Raw genomic sequence first — 16,215 nt, forward strand, 5'->3', positions numbered from 1 at the left:
ATAATTAAAATTAAATAAAAAATTATTTAAAAATTATTAAAAAATTTAAAAAAATATATTTTATTATTAAACCATTTAATAGTCCAAACGTATTGAGACTATCCAATCCTATCCCTAATTTCTTTATCATAAAATTGACTGAAAATTAACTTTTTAGTTGAACTGTTAAAATATTGGAACTCTGTCCATTGGAAAGATTTTACATACCGCTTTGATGAACATTAGCTATTGTTTTTAGGAAATTTCCTTATCCATCTTTTATTGTCATAGTGTCACATATAAATAATATATTAGATTAAAGCAATAATTTTTTATAGAATAAAAGTGATTTTATAACACATAAACTTACTAAGCTCTAGAAATGAAAGAGTATTGCCAATTTGAGAAGGAATCCTTCCATATAAATTGTTGTGGCACAAAACTAGAGTGTATAAGAATATCAGATGGGAGAAAACCACTAACTTGATTCCTCTGAAGTCTTATGTCAGTTAATTGTGTTAATGCAGAGATCTCTTCTGGTATATTACCAAAATTCTATAAAAGAAAGATCTAAGAATTTAAGATTAACCAAATGAACTATTTCAAGGGGGATGCTACCTTCTATTTGGTTGGCTTGGATAGTGATCTATGTATACAGAGATGTTACTACCAAATTTTATTATGACTAAATGGGATCTGTTTTAACTGAATTAACTATCTTTGAAATACAAACCGCCCTTTTAAAGTATATTTTCTATGATTATATATCCATCACAAGGATCGAAAAAGGGTGAGCAGGAACTGAATTTTCATGCAAAACTACCTGCACCTAAATTCATCTCAATTTAGAGAATACAATAATAGCTTGTCCTAATTTTTATCTATGACATATACTTCTTGATTCATCAATTGGTACATTGAGACATCAGAGAAAGAGACATGTATTGGTGCCTTAGAAGCCAAAAACTCATTGGCCACAACTTGCATTGATGGTCTGGATTTTGGATCAGAGGAGAGGCATGCTAATGCTAGCTTTACAACATGCACAACATCTTGCATATCTTTCCGAGATTTCGGAAGTGGAATCCGTGGATCCAACACATCTTTCACCAATAATTGTTGAGTAGATGGCTTTGTCAGAGTGGAAATGAATTCTCCTGGATGATGTCCCATCATTGTTTCTAAAGCCACCACTCCAAAACTGTAAACATCACACTTTGTAGTCACACTCATGGTGTATGCCAATTCTACAACAATGCAACCAAACAAGTACATAGGTTAATGCAATAAATTTTGTGACAAAATAGTGTGTATAAAACTAAAAAAAAATACCTGGAGCAACATATCCATAGGTGCCAACTAGAAGAGTTTGATTAGATGAATCAGGATCAAGAAGTCTTGCAGTGCCAAAATCTGATACACAAACTTCTAACTCTGAATTGAGCAAAATATTGTTGCTGCTGACATCTCGATGAACAATAGGAGGAGTACAATGATGATGCATGTGAGCAAGAGCATATGCTGTCCCTTTAATGATGTTCACCCTCTTGCTCCAATTCAACTCTTGAGCTTCTATCTCATCGGCCAAGATACAGAACAAGCTTCCTCTTTCCAAGTATTCATACACCAAAAACATGCATCTGTTATGCAAACAATAGCCATAAAGCCTAATGATGTTCCGGTGGCGAATCTCTGTCAAGACCTCAACTTCATTGCAGAAGCTCTTGTAATAGGATGGATTTTCTGATTCTGTTTTGTGAAGCTTCTTCAATGCAACAGTTTTGCCACTTGGAAGTTTCGCTTTGTAGACACTACCATAAGCACCGGTTCCAATGCAGTATCTGATATCAAAGTCCTGTGTGGCTTCAATGATGTCCTCAAATGCAATTTTACCATTATAGTTCCAAATGGAGAATAAATCTCCATGCTTTGCTGCCTTATTTTTGTGTTTGCGACGATACCTGGCACGGAGAACACAAATTCCAATCCCTGTGGAGCCAAAAGAAATGAGAACGCTGCCCACAATTATCAAAACCAAAAGCATAGATAATGGACTGAAATGGTTATTATGATGGTCAGAATCTCTTTGATCTTGTGAATCGCTGCAGTCATAATATCCATCATCAAGAAAGGGATTGCAATATAGATAGTAGAATCGAATAGACTCAAGCTCCTTGGGTTTCTTGCCACTCAAGTTATTGTGATTAAGGTCTAGATATGAAAGATTATAGCCAATTTGAGAAGGAATGCTTCCATTTAAATGGTTGCGGCTAAGATCCACATGAATACTATGAATAAGGATACCATATGGGATAACACCACAAAGCTGGTTCCCCTGAAGCCTTATATCTGTTAATTGTGTTAATGCAGATATCCATTTTGGTATACTACCAAAAATTGCATTGTTTGAAATATCCAAAACTTTCAGATGGACCAAATGCTCTAATTCTGCAGGAATCAACCCATCTATATGGTTGAATCCAAGTGTCAACTTTTTCAAATGGGTTAAAAGTCCTATACTTGAAGGTATAGAACCATTAATCAAATTTGAATCAAGGTGGAGACTTGTCAAATTTTTTAGACACCCTATTTGCTCAGGAATTGGACCTGCTAGCTGATTCAAACTCAGGTCTAAAACCACCAGATTATCTAACTTCCCTATTTCACATGGGATGAAACCGCCTATTCGATTGTCAGAAAGGTTTAGATTCCTTAACTGGGAATTATTTACAAATGTTGTAGGGAGCTTACCAAGAAAACGATTGCGAGAAAGGTCAACAGTCTTCAACTGAGAAAGACCTAGAATCGTTGTTGGAAGCTCACCATCTAGTTGGTTATTGGATATCCTCAAGTGGTTGAGACTAGTCACATGACTCAAACTCAATGGAATGGATCCACTGAACTTGTTGAAACTCAAGTCCAATGTGACAAGATTCTCCAGCATGCCAATTTCATGTGGAATCTGACCAGTAAAACTGTTATTAGAGACATCAAACACCATAAGTTGAGGGAAATTTGCTAATGAGAAAGGGATTTCATCTTGAAGATTGTTGGAGGATATGTTGAGTAATATTAGCTTCTTGAGACTATTTAGTCCCAAAGGGAGTTCATATAGATCCATTTGACTGAGATCAAGGTGGACAAGATTTGAAAAGACTGAGAAATCAATGTCCCTAATATACAGGCCTCTTTTAAAGGTATAGGTGGAATCTTTTGGAGGTGAAAGCTTTGTAATGCTTCCATTGTCATTGCACTCAACACCAGGCCAATTGTTGCAGCGGTTTGAGATATTGTATTGGATACTCCACCAGTGAAGAGAAAACAAAGCATAGGCTTCTTTATCTAAGGGTGACACTTTGGATGTTGCATTTCTTTGAGTTCCAGGTGGTAAAATGGTATAGGAATTGCTGGAGGCACACAAGAGAAGTTGGATTGATACCATCAAAATTGAAGTGTATATAGCCATGGAAACTAGTTCAGTTCCACAGCAACTAAGTCTCAATATCAAAAAGCATATATATGTTCAAGCTTAGTTATTTTTGGTGAAAGATAAAAATGAATGTTACAAACTAGAAATTGGTTTCACGTTTCAACTAACTCAGACTTTATTTGCTATTTCACTTGGACATTATTAATTTCTTCTTAAATCTTAATGGAGCTAAAGTTCAGGACCACCAACTTATTAATAGCTTGATGTAGTGAGAACTTGAATCAACTCTTGGTTTCATTGACCCGTAACTTGTAAGTCGTCAACGAAGAACATGAAAAACAGGGCATTGTGAGAGTCATAATCTTAAGTAATTCATGAAAGAATTTAGCAAACTGCTCTACTAATATTTTTATTGATTTTAATCCACAAATTAATAATACTAGAACGAGACCCACGTACTCAAATAAATAATAGCAGCGATTAATAAATATTATAAAATAATTTTAAATACATAATTATAAATATGAAAAGAAAATTATTTTGTGAAATAATGAAAGTTTAATCGCATAAAAATATATATTGTAAATTTCTAAAAATTTTAAGACTCGTAGTTATTTATATAATGTCAAAGATTATTATGCAACGGTTTTAAGTATCTCTGTTAAAAAATTTATATAACATTTTTTTCATTCTCTTATTTTTAAGTATTACCATGCAATGTTTTACATTGTTGATTTTATAACTCATCCTTTTTACCATTATTCCCTTGAGAGACTCTAAATATTTTATAACATTTATCAAGTCTTGTTAAAGAATGAGAAGATCAATCACTAGGAAGTTCTGTGATGAATTTATTTTAATTCTTTCTAATTTTATTTTTCATGATAGTAGAATTTTATTCAAGAATAAGAAATGATTTTATTGATAGAGATAACTTCATTCTACCTATGATTTCCGTGGCCTATAAGTCATAGGTCATCTCCAAAAGAAAGACTTTGAACTTGTAGAAAATGACATTAATTACTAGTAAGTCTCTTAATTATTGATCGCTGAAGAAAACTTAAAGCCTTGTTCCACTTTCCCTGAGGCTTTAAGTTGTGGAACAAGTGAAAAATTCGTACTCTGATCATTATTTCATCACACACGATAGCTTCACTTGCATTATTTTGATATTCGTATCATTTGTGTTTTTAGTTGGCATCACCACTACTGCTGGAACTCACAAATTGTCAGCCTTAGATAAAGAAGCCAATGCTATACTTTCAATTAGTAAAGAGTTGTGGAGTAACCAACATAATAATGTCTCAAACCGTTGCAACTGGCCCGGAGTCAACTGCAACAAAGCTGGAAGTATAACATTGCTTTCACCTCCAATTCCAAGTAATTTCACCAACGTGTTCAGGACACAAATCTGCTTATTGAAACTAAACTTTTCAGTGTTTCAAAATCTAGTCCATCTAGATCTCAGTGAAATGAGGTTATGTGAGTTTCCTAAACTAAGTGGTCTCATGAAGCTACAACATCTCAACCTATCATACAACTATTTTGAAGGTGAGGTTCCTTTTACATTGTTGGAAAATCTAACTCAACTTGTTGTGTTGGATTTGAGTGCCAACAGCTTTCGTGGAAGCATTCCATTGATCTTGGGTCAAATGAGCAGTCTCACACACATGAACCTTTCCAACAATCTACTAATTGGTAAGGTTCCTTTCACATTGGCAAATCTAACTCAACTTGTGGTGTTGGACATTTCTAATAACAATTATATTAATGGTACAATTCCACAAGAACTAAGCAAACCGGAGAGACTTGTCACGTTGGACTTGAGTGCCAACACTTGTCACGTTGGACTTGAGTGCCAACGCGTTCAGCAAAGGCATTCCATTGATATTTGGTCAAATGAGCAGTCTCACACACATGAACCTTTCCAACAATCTACTATTTGGCGAGGTTCCTTTCACATTAGCAAATCTAACTCAACTTCTTGTGTTGGACCTTTCCCAAAACGAACTTAGTGGCTTCATTCCTCATTAAATAGGGAAAATAACAAATTTATTGTCACGACCCAATCTGACCGTGACTGGCGCTTAGAAAAATCTTCCCAAGCAAGCCTCAGAAATCGATATTACAGAAAACAGAACAAATAGAATTTCCATTTAGACAAAAAGGCAACACATTCTCAACCTCATGTTTAAAACATACTCAGCATATTTATATAAAATTCGACTTAAATATTTACAGCAAAGCATAGTCTATTAGCTTCATCTACTAGAATATTTACAAAGCAACATACTTAAGTCACTAAAGTCGGATCCTGCCTATGTCACATGGAGCAGTTTAACAAGTCTAAAGAGCTTTAAAACTATTTACACAAAATACCAAGCCTTAAACAGTAAAGGGCTCACCAACACAAACAAAACTAGAGCGGAAATGATGAAGTTGGATTAGGATCAATGCCCATATCTGAAAAAATGAAAGAACAACAGAGTGAGTTTTGTAACTCAGTGAGTAAGCAGAGCATCTATATCCCCACAAGAGACAGTTGTATAATTAGTAAACTCTTAATTAAAATAATTCCACTTTAATAACAGAGAAAATTATTCTCAAACACAATGATAATTAATTATAAATATCAAACATTCAAACTTCTTTATTTATAACAATATACGCGGAAGGTTATCTAATCCAGAAAAGTCAAAATAACAGACAGAAATTACACTTGGGTTGTTTTCCTTCGTGTGAGTTCTGAAACAGACATATTCCACTAATTTTGTGGACATGAAACAGACAGGAACCATTTCATCCCATATGGTCCTGAAAACGCAAATATATACTTGACAAGGTGCACCAAGTCTAGCGCTTACTGCCGTTAGCTGCAGTTTCTGTCATAGAGCCTTCCAAAATATTTAGACATACAATTTATGATCAAGCTAAGGTTGTCAACAAATCAATAAATACATCATCAATTCAATAGTAATAATTCATGTAATAACTTTATTCAAATTCAATACTGAATTTACCTTCAAAGTGTATATGCAAGATAATATTTACATTATAGGTTAATTGCTCAAATAACCACTTCATTCATTTCAACGGAAAATTTCATGTCTCAAGTGGGATTTTCTTTGTAAAAATATTTAACATAAACATCATATTAACAACTAAGTTAGTAAATAATTAAATAATAAATTATAAAATTATTTTCAATAGTTGTAAAAATGATGCGAATGCTAAAATTTAACTATAGATACAAAGTTTACTCACAGACTAAAATCCAAGAGAGGAATTTCTACTCCACAGATTCCAACAAGCAAGGAGAGCGATTCCTTTGAGTATCTAATACCACAAACATAACAATAATAACTCTAATAAGTTAATCTTAACATCAATTGATATAATAGAACCTATATACCAAATAATCTCAAATTCTATCTTATCCTAACCCTAAATTTTCGGATTTATCAATGCCCATAATTATAACAAGACAAAAATTAAAGATATAGGCAATTATCAAGCTAAAAAAATCACCTTAATAGCTTAATAATTGGTAATACTTGAATTAAAGGTTATTTCTCCCTTTTTCAAGCTTAGGCTACTTCAATGAAGTTTTGGAATAATACCAACAAAAAGAGAGCATTCTTGATAGGGTGTAATAGAATTGGAGTAGAAGAAGATAGTGAAATTAATTAAAATACAGGTGTATGAAATTATTGTTAAAGAAGTGATATAGTGATATGAAGGAGGAAGGAATTATTGGTAAAGTGACATGAGAGAGGGACGAAGCATTGGCGGTGAAGATTCTGCTCTGAAGTGATGCCACAAAAAAATAAGTGTGTGTTTTGCTTTCATATATGCCGTTGGAGCAGAAGGGAAAGAGTGAAAAGTGATGGGCTTGGCCCATCTTTTCTACTTCTTTTTTTTTTGTAGGCCCTACATTTATTAACCTTAGACCTGAGTTCAAATTCCCCGTCTGGTCCAATTCCTGAGCAAATTGGGTACTTGAAGCGTTTGACAAGTCTCCACCTTCATTCAAATTGGCTTAGTGGCTCTATACCTTCAAATATAGGACTTTTGACCCGTTTGGAAGTGCTCAGCATCGGATCCAACAGGATAGATGGTTGTATCCCCAAAGAAATAGAGCTTTTGTTGCATCTAGAAGTTTTAAATCTTTCTTATAATGCTATTTCTGGTGTTATCCCATCTTCTATCTTTATTCACTCTAGTTATGTGGATCTCAGCCATAACAATTTAAGTGGAAGCATTCCTTCTCAAATTGGAAACCTTTCATATTTAGACATTCGTTACAATAATCTTTGTATAAAAAATATACCGGAACTTGAGTTTGTTATTCCATTCTGTTATCTGGATTACAATCCCTTTCTTCCTGATGGATAATATGACTGCGAAGATCCACAAGATCAATTAGAAGACCATCATAATAAGCATTCTGGTCGATCATTAGTTTTGGTCATACTCGTGGTCTGCGTTACCATTTCATTGGGTTCTGTTGGGATTGGAATATGTATTTTCCGTGCCAGGCATCATGGCAAGCTTGAAAATAAGGCCACAAAAAATGGAGACTTGTTCTCAATTTGGAACTATGATGGTCAAATTGCATTTGAGGACATCATTGAAGCCACAGAGGACTTTGATATCAGATATTGCATTGGAACCGGCGCTTATGGTAGCGTCTACGAAGCACGACTTCCAAGTGGCAAAACTGTTGCATTGAAGAAGCTTCACAAAACAGAATCAGAAAATCCATCCTATTACAAGAGCTTCTGCAATGAAGTTGAGGTCTTGACAGAGATTCGCCACTGCAACATCATTAGGCTTTATGGCTACTGTTTGCATAACAGATGCATGTTTTTGGTGTATGAATACTTGGAAAGAGGAAGCTTGTTCTGTAACTTGGCTGATGAGATGGAAGCACAAGAGTTGAAGTGGAGCAAGAGGGTGAATATCATCAAAGGGACCGCTTATGCTCTTGCTCACATGCATCATCACTGTCCTTCTCCTATTGTTCATCGAGATGTCAGCAGCAACAATGTTCTGCTGAATTCAGAGTTAGAAGTTTGTGTCTCAGATTTCGGCACAGCAAGACTTCTTGATCCTGATTCATCTAACCAAACTCTTTTAGTTGGCACTTATGGATATGTTGCTCCAGGTAATTTCTAATTCTAATTATCCAAATAAATCACTGTCCTCATCATCATTTATATAACTCTCTATGGTTGTTTTTGATGTAGAATTGGCATACACCATGAGTGTGACAACAAAATGTGATGTTTATAGCTTCTGAGTGGTGGCATTAGAAACAATGATGGATTATCACCCAGGAGAATTCATTTCCACCATGTCAAAGCCATCTACTCAACAATTATTGGTGAAAGATGTGTTGGATCCGCGGATTCCACTTCTGAAATCTCGGAAAGATATGCAAGATGTTGTGCATGTTGTAAAGCTAGCATTAGCATGCCTCTCCTCTGACCCAAAATCCAGACCATCAATGCAGGATGTGGCTAATGAGCTTTCAGCTTCCAAGGCTTCAATGAATTTTTCTTTTTACGATGTCTCAATCTACCAATTGATGCAATAGCATGTACATATGATTGTATTTTAGTAACATATGTTTTAAGATTGAAAATTTTAAGTTTTAGTGGGTGACAAAATAATGCAACATCGAAAATTTTAAGCCTATAACTATGACATCCCTCATTGTTCTTATCACAAAGAAAGTAAAAATATGAATTTAATTTGATATGTTGCAGTTTAAACTTTAAAGTAGTTTTATACGTGTCAATAAACATATAAATTCTTTTAATCTGCAAGTTGAAGGGTATGGTTTCAATGTAAATTTATTTAAATTGATCAAATTGTCTGATTTACGTTATTCTTAAAGGTAACCAAATTTCTTTTTACTTCTTTTACTATCAAATCTTATCTTACTTTTCATTTAACTAACTGATCAATCTCCCTAAATAAGTCATATAATTTAATAACCGAGAGGGTCTTAACATTTCTCCCAACTTTGATTTCCTAAGTTTTACAAAACAAAAGTATTTTTCCATTTTGAAAACAATGGGTGACTATTTCGTTCGCTAAGTTTGATTTGGTGTAGATGTGATTAGACAATGCCCGACTTACACGTTCATTCTATGTTACTATGTTGATTCAACATTTGATTTCCTTGATCTATAAGTCATAAGTCATCTCCAAAAGAGAGACTTGGAATTCACAGAAAATGACATTACTTATTTAGTCATGTCATTCTCGTAAGTGATTGCTGAAGGAACCTAGCAACTTCTCTACCCATAAACCATATAATGAAGTGGCACACACGTCATTGACTTTTGTCTTTTCGCCAAATATATAGAACAGACAATATCAGTACATCAAAATTAAATTCTTATAAATATATGTGCGACAACAATCGAGTGTACAGCATACAGCACAACTCAGTGAAAATTAGATACACACATGGAAGACTCAGGTTGCAATTTACTAACACTAATGAGGCATATCTTTGTTGCCACTTTGTTTCTATTAGTCCTCCTAACTGTTATGAGTGCCAACACCATGGTGGCAGCATAGAATTCGTCGTCCTTGAACGAGGAACAAAAGGCCTTGCTCCATATCGGGTGGACGGAAGGTCGCAACATCTCAAAACATTGTAACTGGACTGGTATTGTGTGCAATGAAGCTGCAAGTGTCATAGAGATTTCAACAAGGCGTTATTTTGTTATCCCTCCATCTGAATTGAGGAACTTCAATTTTACTGCATTCCCCAATTTGATCCGTCTAGAACTGAGTGGCATGAGACTCAAGGGAATTATTCCTGCTGAAATTAGCACTCTTACAAAGCTTATGTACCTTGATCTTTCCTGTAACTATCTTGAAAGTGGGTTACCTACCTCAATCTCAAATCTCACTCAACTTATAACACTTAATGTTTCTAACAACTTTCTCACTGGTGTTATTCCATCTACTTTTGGGCACCTCAAGTATTTGGTTGAACTCTCCCTAGACTCAAACCAACTTCAACATCCCATTCCTAAAGACTTAGGGAACTTGAAGCATTTAGAGCATTTGTCTCTTTCAAATAACTCATTCAATTGTTCAATCCCTCCCCCTATGGGGCAATTGGATAAATTGAAATTTCTCTCCCTTGGTTCGAACCATATCGAAGGTCCCATCCCCATAGAACTAGAGCACTTGGTCAATCTGGAAGTTTTAGACCTTTCTCACAACAGAATTTCTGGTGTTATACCATCTTGGATTGGACAACTCTCTAGACTTTCAATACTAGATCTTTCCAACAATAGACTTGAGGGACCATTTCCATTTGGTATTCTAAACCATTGCAATTATGTGCAACTAAGTAATAATTCTATAAGTGGATCCCTTCCTTCTCAAATTGGCAATCTTTCTTATCTTGACCTTAGTTACAATAACCTCTCCGGAAACATACCTGTGGGAATCTATTCTGTATCCTACGTCAACATCTCTTACAATTCCTTTGATTCGGATCACCAACTTTGTGATTTTCTGAAAGACTCATTGATTGGTAATAATCCCCCTTGCTATTCTGCAACTCATGATCACTCAAGTCCTATTCTTGCAGTAATCATAGTGTCCATCATATATGGCATATGCATTTCAATAGTATTTGTATGCCTAGATTTCTGGTGTCCATTCCAAAAAGAGTCCAAAGATGATAATCAAAGGAACAATGGAGATTTCGTTTCAATTTGGAACTATGATGGTAAAATTGCATTTAAAGACATAATTAAAGCCACAGAAGACTTTGATATAAGGTATTGCATTGGAACAGGTGCTTATGGAAGTGTCTACAAAGCACAGCTTCCTAGTGGCAGAAATGTTGCACTAAAGAAGCTTCGCAATACAGAGTCTGAAAATCCATCATTTTACAAGAGTTTTAGCAATGAGGTCAAGGTCTTGACAGAAATCCGCCACCGCAACATCATTAGGCTTTATGGTTTCTGTTTGCACAACGGCTGTATGTTTTTGGTGTATGAGTATATGGAGAAGGGAAGCTTGTTCTATAACCTAGCCATTGATGAAGAAGCTCAAGAGCTGAACTGGAGTAAGAGAGTAAACATTATCAAAGGGACTGCACTTGCTCTCACTCATATGCACCATCATTGCACTCCACCCATTGTCCATCGAGATGTAACTATTACCAATGTTTTGTTGACTTCAAATTTAGAGGCTTGTCTATCAGATTTTGGGACAGCTAAACTACTTTCTTCTGATTCATCTAATCAAACTCTATTAGCTGGCACTCCTAAACTACTTTCTTCTGATTCATCTAATCAAACTCTATTAGCTGGCACTCCTGGATACATTGCTCCAGGTAAAACTGTAGTTTTATTCCCTTATTTATTATTGAAATATCATTAGTAACCTATTTAATGTTTGGACATATTGTAGAGATGGCTTATAACATCAATGTGACAACAAAATGTGATGTTTATGGTTTTGGTGTGGTGACTTTGGAAACAATAATGGGGGAACACCCTAAGGAACTAATTTCCAATGTGTCAAAACCATCTGCTCCAAAGATGATGCTCAAAGATATACTGGATTCACGTATTCGATTGCCTTTTCTTCAAAAAGACATGCAGGATATTGTACTTGTTGTAACATTAGCACGACCTTCAATGCAGGACATAGCTAATGAGCTTTTGTTTTCAAACTCGCCATTGCTTTGGCATTTTGATGGCATTTCAATCCACCAACTTGTGAATCAAGAAATATATGCAATAGGTAAAACTTAGGAGAGCTTTTTCTTCCCTTTTTTTTTTCCCTAATCATATTTTCTTTGTAATTTTCCTAATTTCATTTATGAAAGTCATCTTCTGTTTTGTATTCAACTCAGTATGTCTTCCAGTTCAAATATTTTTATGTATTTTTGGCCTTGTATTATATTTTTATCACTTGTAGCATTGCCTTTCAAATTATGCAGTTTGCTCACTCAAATGACTAAATCTTAATGGTAACCAATATCATGTAGGGCTTTCAAATAGAAAGTTTATGGATCATCCACCTACCTGACTTCAACATTAGACATTTTTCTTGGTCTAATATATAGAGCATGCAAAAACTTCAAACTTCGGAAAACCTTCATTAACAATTCATAGGATGAGTTAGACTTAACCATTTTGTTTTAAATTTAACAAGTGTATAAAACACCTATGCAGAAGAAACAATGACAGTTTCATACCTTCTGCAATAAGATTGTAAAAAGAGTATATCTTAGTTACTAATAATCAACAAACAACTGAGAAGTTCAACATTTCAAGAATTGTGTTTGGAATATCATCATACCCTCCAATGCTTTTCTAACATCTAAAAAGATCAGAACATTTACATCTCGCCTCATACCTGGGAATCAGTATAGAAAACTATGTAAGAAATCAAGGACAAAAAAACCAAGTAAATCAAACTTAACTAGAAATAGTTGCATACAAGGGAATAACTAAAACTAAAGAGGATGGTAGATGTAGTTATTCAATAGAAAAGATATCCTCAAGAAATGAGTAAAATGGTCCAAGCAAGTGCTTCAAAATTAAAGCAATTTACACGTTTCAACATTCAACTAAAACAGAATAGTTTACCATTATTGTATGGCCTTGGTTAGCTCGAATAAGTAGCTCCCCATTTTCTTCTATAAGGCTGAAGCGCTGCTTATTATCCTTTCGAACAGCCTGACAATAAACATGAGATCAATTAGAATAAAAGGTCTTCAGTTAATACTTAATACATATGAAAATGGAAGACATCAAAATCTTTACTTCAGTGACTAAACAAAAGCAAATAAATAGCACATAAATAGAGTTTACGGATAAAAGAGGTTATGGATACAATAACAATTCATGAAAAAAGATAAGCCACAGATATTATGTGGCAGTAAGTAAAGAAAGAGTGGGCTAGACATGACCAGCTACAATCAGCATGTCAATCCTATCCAATTCATTCAACTATTGATTTATAATAGTGTTAGTTGCAAAGAGATGGATCAAGAAATTCTGAAAACCATATTGTGACTGCTTTTACAGGATCAAACTAGTATCACTCTGCAACAAAAGATATAGAAAGGGAAACTCTATAAAGCTGATACAGGATAACAGGAATAGAGGTCTAAATTGAATTACAAGTTGAAAATGTCAATAGACCCAATACAATACCATCTATAATGTGTCTATTTTCTGTTTTGCTATTTTCCCCAAGCTAAATGCTTCTCAGAAATGCAACACAATAATCTAACTTACAATAGAAATGGCAATGATAACACATAACAAACAAGGAAACAAAAAATATAGGAATAAACTGACCTCCCTAACATCATCAATATTGTGGGATCTTAATGGAATATTAGCAAATGTCTTCATATTCAACTTTAGCAGATCATTAACCTTGACATAACCATCAATTTGCATATCTAAGTTCAATTCAGATGCCATATGACGCAAAATCCTCGTCCTGCAGGTATTATCAGAGAAACATAAAAAAATCACTGACTTTGTCCTTGAAAGAAAAAGGGTGATATATAATATTAGTACATTACAAAAACCATGCCATACTATTTTCCTATAAGCAGTTGTTTACACAAGATACTTTACACTTTATAAAATAGTTCATTCTATTAGAAAGATAAAGTACATTAAATTTTCTAAGAAACCTGTTTTGATTGACTAAAATTACAAGAAATCAAGAACTGTCCCACAAAAACAAAAATTGAGAGAAAATAATGAGAACAGAGCGAAGTAGTGCTTACAGGAGCCTACTAAGAGCGTCAATTTTATCCTTCCCAAAGCTGCCACCACCGTCACAGCCTCTTGTTCTATCCCTGTCGTTCCTCATATCAAAAGAAGCAATAGGCTTAAGTCCCTTCTTCTTGTCCTTCCGTGACTTATCTTCTTTCTTCAGCCTTGGACAGTCATATTTGTAGTGTTCAACTTCTATGCAGTTGCGACAAATGACCTTGTCCTTTTTTGATTCCTTTGAGTTGCCTCCTTTGTTTTTTTCTTTGAGTCTCACCATCTTTTTGAGTTCCCTAACAAAAACCACAAAGTCGTCATCTGATAACAAGTCACTGGATTCATCATCCAATGATTCATTATAAGATTTAAGATTCACTCCTTTCTTTTTTGTATCATTTTTTATGTGAATGATTTCATATGCTAGTAACTTTTCTCTCAACTCATCATAGGTCATTTGACTTAAGTTACTGCTTTTAGAAATAACAGTAACTTTAGTTTTCCACTCTTTTGTTAAGCTTCTTAGGACCTTCCTCACCAGCATTTCTTCGGAATGAGTAATCTCCATAGCATCCAAGCTATTAATGATGATAGAAAATCTCTCAAACATGTCATTAATTGATTCTCTTTCCTTCATAGAGAACATCTCATATTCTTTCCTCAACATGTCAATCCTCATTTCCATTACTTGTGTAGTGCCCTCATGTATAATTTGGAGCTTATCCCAGATTTCTTTTGCTGTTTTGCATCTTAAAATCTTCCGATATTCTTCCAAGCTGATTGCACAGTATAGCATATTGACCGCCTTAGCATTGAGCTCCACTTTCTTTGTGTCATCTTCATTCCATTCTCCTTCAGTTTTGAGAGTGACAACACCATCAACGCCAGTTTTAGTAGGAATTTGAGGACCATTCATGATTATCTTCCAGAGGTTGTAATCCACTGACTGAACAAAAAATTTCATTCTTTCTTTCCAGTAGTTGTAATATTTTCCATTAAAAAATGGAGGTCTGTTGGATTGTCTCAGTGTGTAAGCTTCTGTGTTGGAACCAACAGTATTCGCCATCAGAATCTTTCCTCCAAGCTTGTTCACCATCACAGCAGAGTATCTTTATATTTACTTTTTTTATTTTTCAAATCGGTGCTTGTAACCTAGATGATTTCTTCAACACTTCTTTGATGAATCACAAATGTGGAAATGCTTTTTGTGATTTGCCCTTCTGATTTGATTTTGCCTTTTGTCCTAGCTTCTTTAACCTTCTCTTCGTTGCTTGAAAATGGAGACCTCCTTTTTGTTCTTCAATTTGCCCTAACTTCAGGATTTCCTTTTCCTTTCTTCTTATTTCAAAGAGTTTACTTGATGTGATGTGAAAGAAAAGAAAAGAGAAAGAAGAGAGAGTTTTGGTTCGATGGTGTGTGACTTGATGTGGTTCAAATGAAATGAAATTGAGTTATCTAGTTAGCAACTAAGTGAAAGAATGAATTTGGAAATGAACCACTATTTTGGGCTTGTGTTTGGATGTGGACCAATTTCTTTCTTTCCCTACATTTCGCTAAAGGCTTGTTTTTGTATTTGATAAGACACTTTTGTGATGGAGCAAATAACTCCTTGGGCCATGATTGTGTGTGTGGCCTGTTTTACATGTTTCTTAGACCAGTATTTTTTTTTGGTGACTTTTCTTAGACCAGTATGATTTAATTAATTTCTTTTATACTAAACAAAACTAATCACACAAACAATTGGATAATTTTCCAATCTAATAATATTTAGTCATCATCTTAACAATATTTTAGTTCTTCAAACTCAACAAAGATAAATGATAACTTCTTGAGAGTCAGGACAGTCATAATCTCTATCAAGAAAGTGATTGCAATCTAAACTGTAGTGTGTTTCGCCCTTTGGGTATTTTGCCATTGAGATATTGTACCTAAGGTCTAGAAACAAACGAGTGTTGCCAATTTGGGACCACTAATTTGATTCCTTTGAAGTCTTATATCAGTTAAAGCAGAGATCCCTTCTTG

At 34.5% G+C, this 16,215-nt stretch overlaps 4 protein-coding genes and 1 long non-coding RNA gene across 6 annotated transcripts; 2 read left to right on the forward strand and 3 right to left on the reverse strand.

The window, feature by feature from the left end:
• Positions 1 to 779: 779 nt before the first annotated feature.
• LOC130963466 (probable leucine-rich repeat receptor-like protein kinase At1g35710) lies at positions 780 to 3,445 on the reverse strand. Its single transcript, XM_057889577.1, has 3 exons — positions 2,731 to 3,445; positions 1,312 to 1,968; positions 780 to 1,226 (listed from the first exon to the last, which is right to left on the reverse strand). The coding sequence occupies exons 1-3, from the start codon at positions 3,443 to 3,445 to the stop codon at positions 850 to 852; spliced, it is 1,749 nt and encodes a 582-aa protein (XP_057745560.1). The 3' UTR covers positions 780 to 849.
• A 2,152-nt stretch (positions 3,446 to 5,597) lies between these two features.
• On the reverse strand, positions 5,598 to 7,264 carry LOC130961882 (uncharacterized). 2 transcript variants are annotated; one of them, XR_009079649.1, is made up of 4 exons: positions 6,938 to 7,264; positions 6,674 to 6,745; positions 6,127 to 6,303; positions 5,598 to 5,872 (listed from the first exon to the last, which is right to left on the reverse strand). It is a non-coding gene; the product is annotated as an uncharacterized LOC130961882 (long non-coding RNA). The 2 variants fall into 2 exon arrangements; XR_009079648.1 differs by having other exon boundaries at positions 6,127 to 6,291; positions 6,938 to 7,262.
• A 540-nt stretch (positions 7,265 to 7,804) lies between these two features.
• Positions 7,805 to 9,118, forward strand: LOC130963467 (MDIS1-interacting receptor like kinase 2-like; the record flags this gene model as incomplete). The annotated part of the gene is made up of 2 exons (XM_057889578.1): positions 7,805 to 8,576; positions 8,659 to 9,118. Coding segments are annotated over 2 exons (825 nt in total), but the record flags the coding sequence as incomplete, so codon positions are not given.
• LOC130963468 (MDIS1-interacting receptor like kinase 2-like) lies at positions 8,733 to 12,210 on the forward strand. Its single transcript, XM_057889579.1, has 3 exons — positions 8,733 to 8,981; positions 10,004 to 11,786; positions 11,864 to 12,210. The coding sequence occupies exons 1-3, from the start codon at positions 8,733 to 8,735 to the stop codon at positions 12,208 to 12,210; spliced, it is 2,379 nt and encodes a 792-aa protein (XP_057745562.1).
• A 365-nt stretch (positions 12,211 to 12,575) lies between these two features.
• On the reverse strand, positions 12,576 to 15,843 carry LOC130960821 (uncharacterized). Its single transcript, XM_057886299.1, has 4 exons — positions 14,211 to 15,843; positions 13,768 to 13,915; positions 13,051 to 13,140; positions 12,576 to 12,817 (listed from the first exon to the last, which is right to left on the reverse strand). Exons 1-4 carry the CDS (start codon positions 15,287 to 15,289, stop codon positions 12,812 to 12,814), a joined length of 1,323 nt encoding a protein of 440 aa, XP_057742282.1. The 5' UTR covers positions 15,290 to 15,843; the 3' UTR covers positions 12,576 to 12,811.
• Positions 15,844 to 16,215: the final 372 nt, after the last annotated feature.

This window comes from Arachis stenosperma, chromosome 2, assembly GCF_014773155.1.
Source record: "Arachis stenosperma cultivar V10309 chromosome 2, arast.V10309.gnm1.PFL2, whole genome shotgun sequence".
Taxonomy (NCBI): Eukaryota; Viridiplantae; Streptophyta; class Magnoliopsida; order Fabales; family Fabaceae; genus Arachis; species Arachis stenosperma.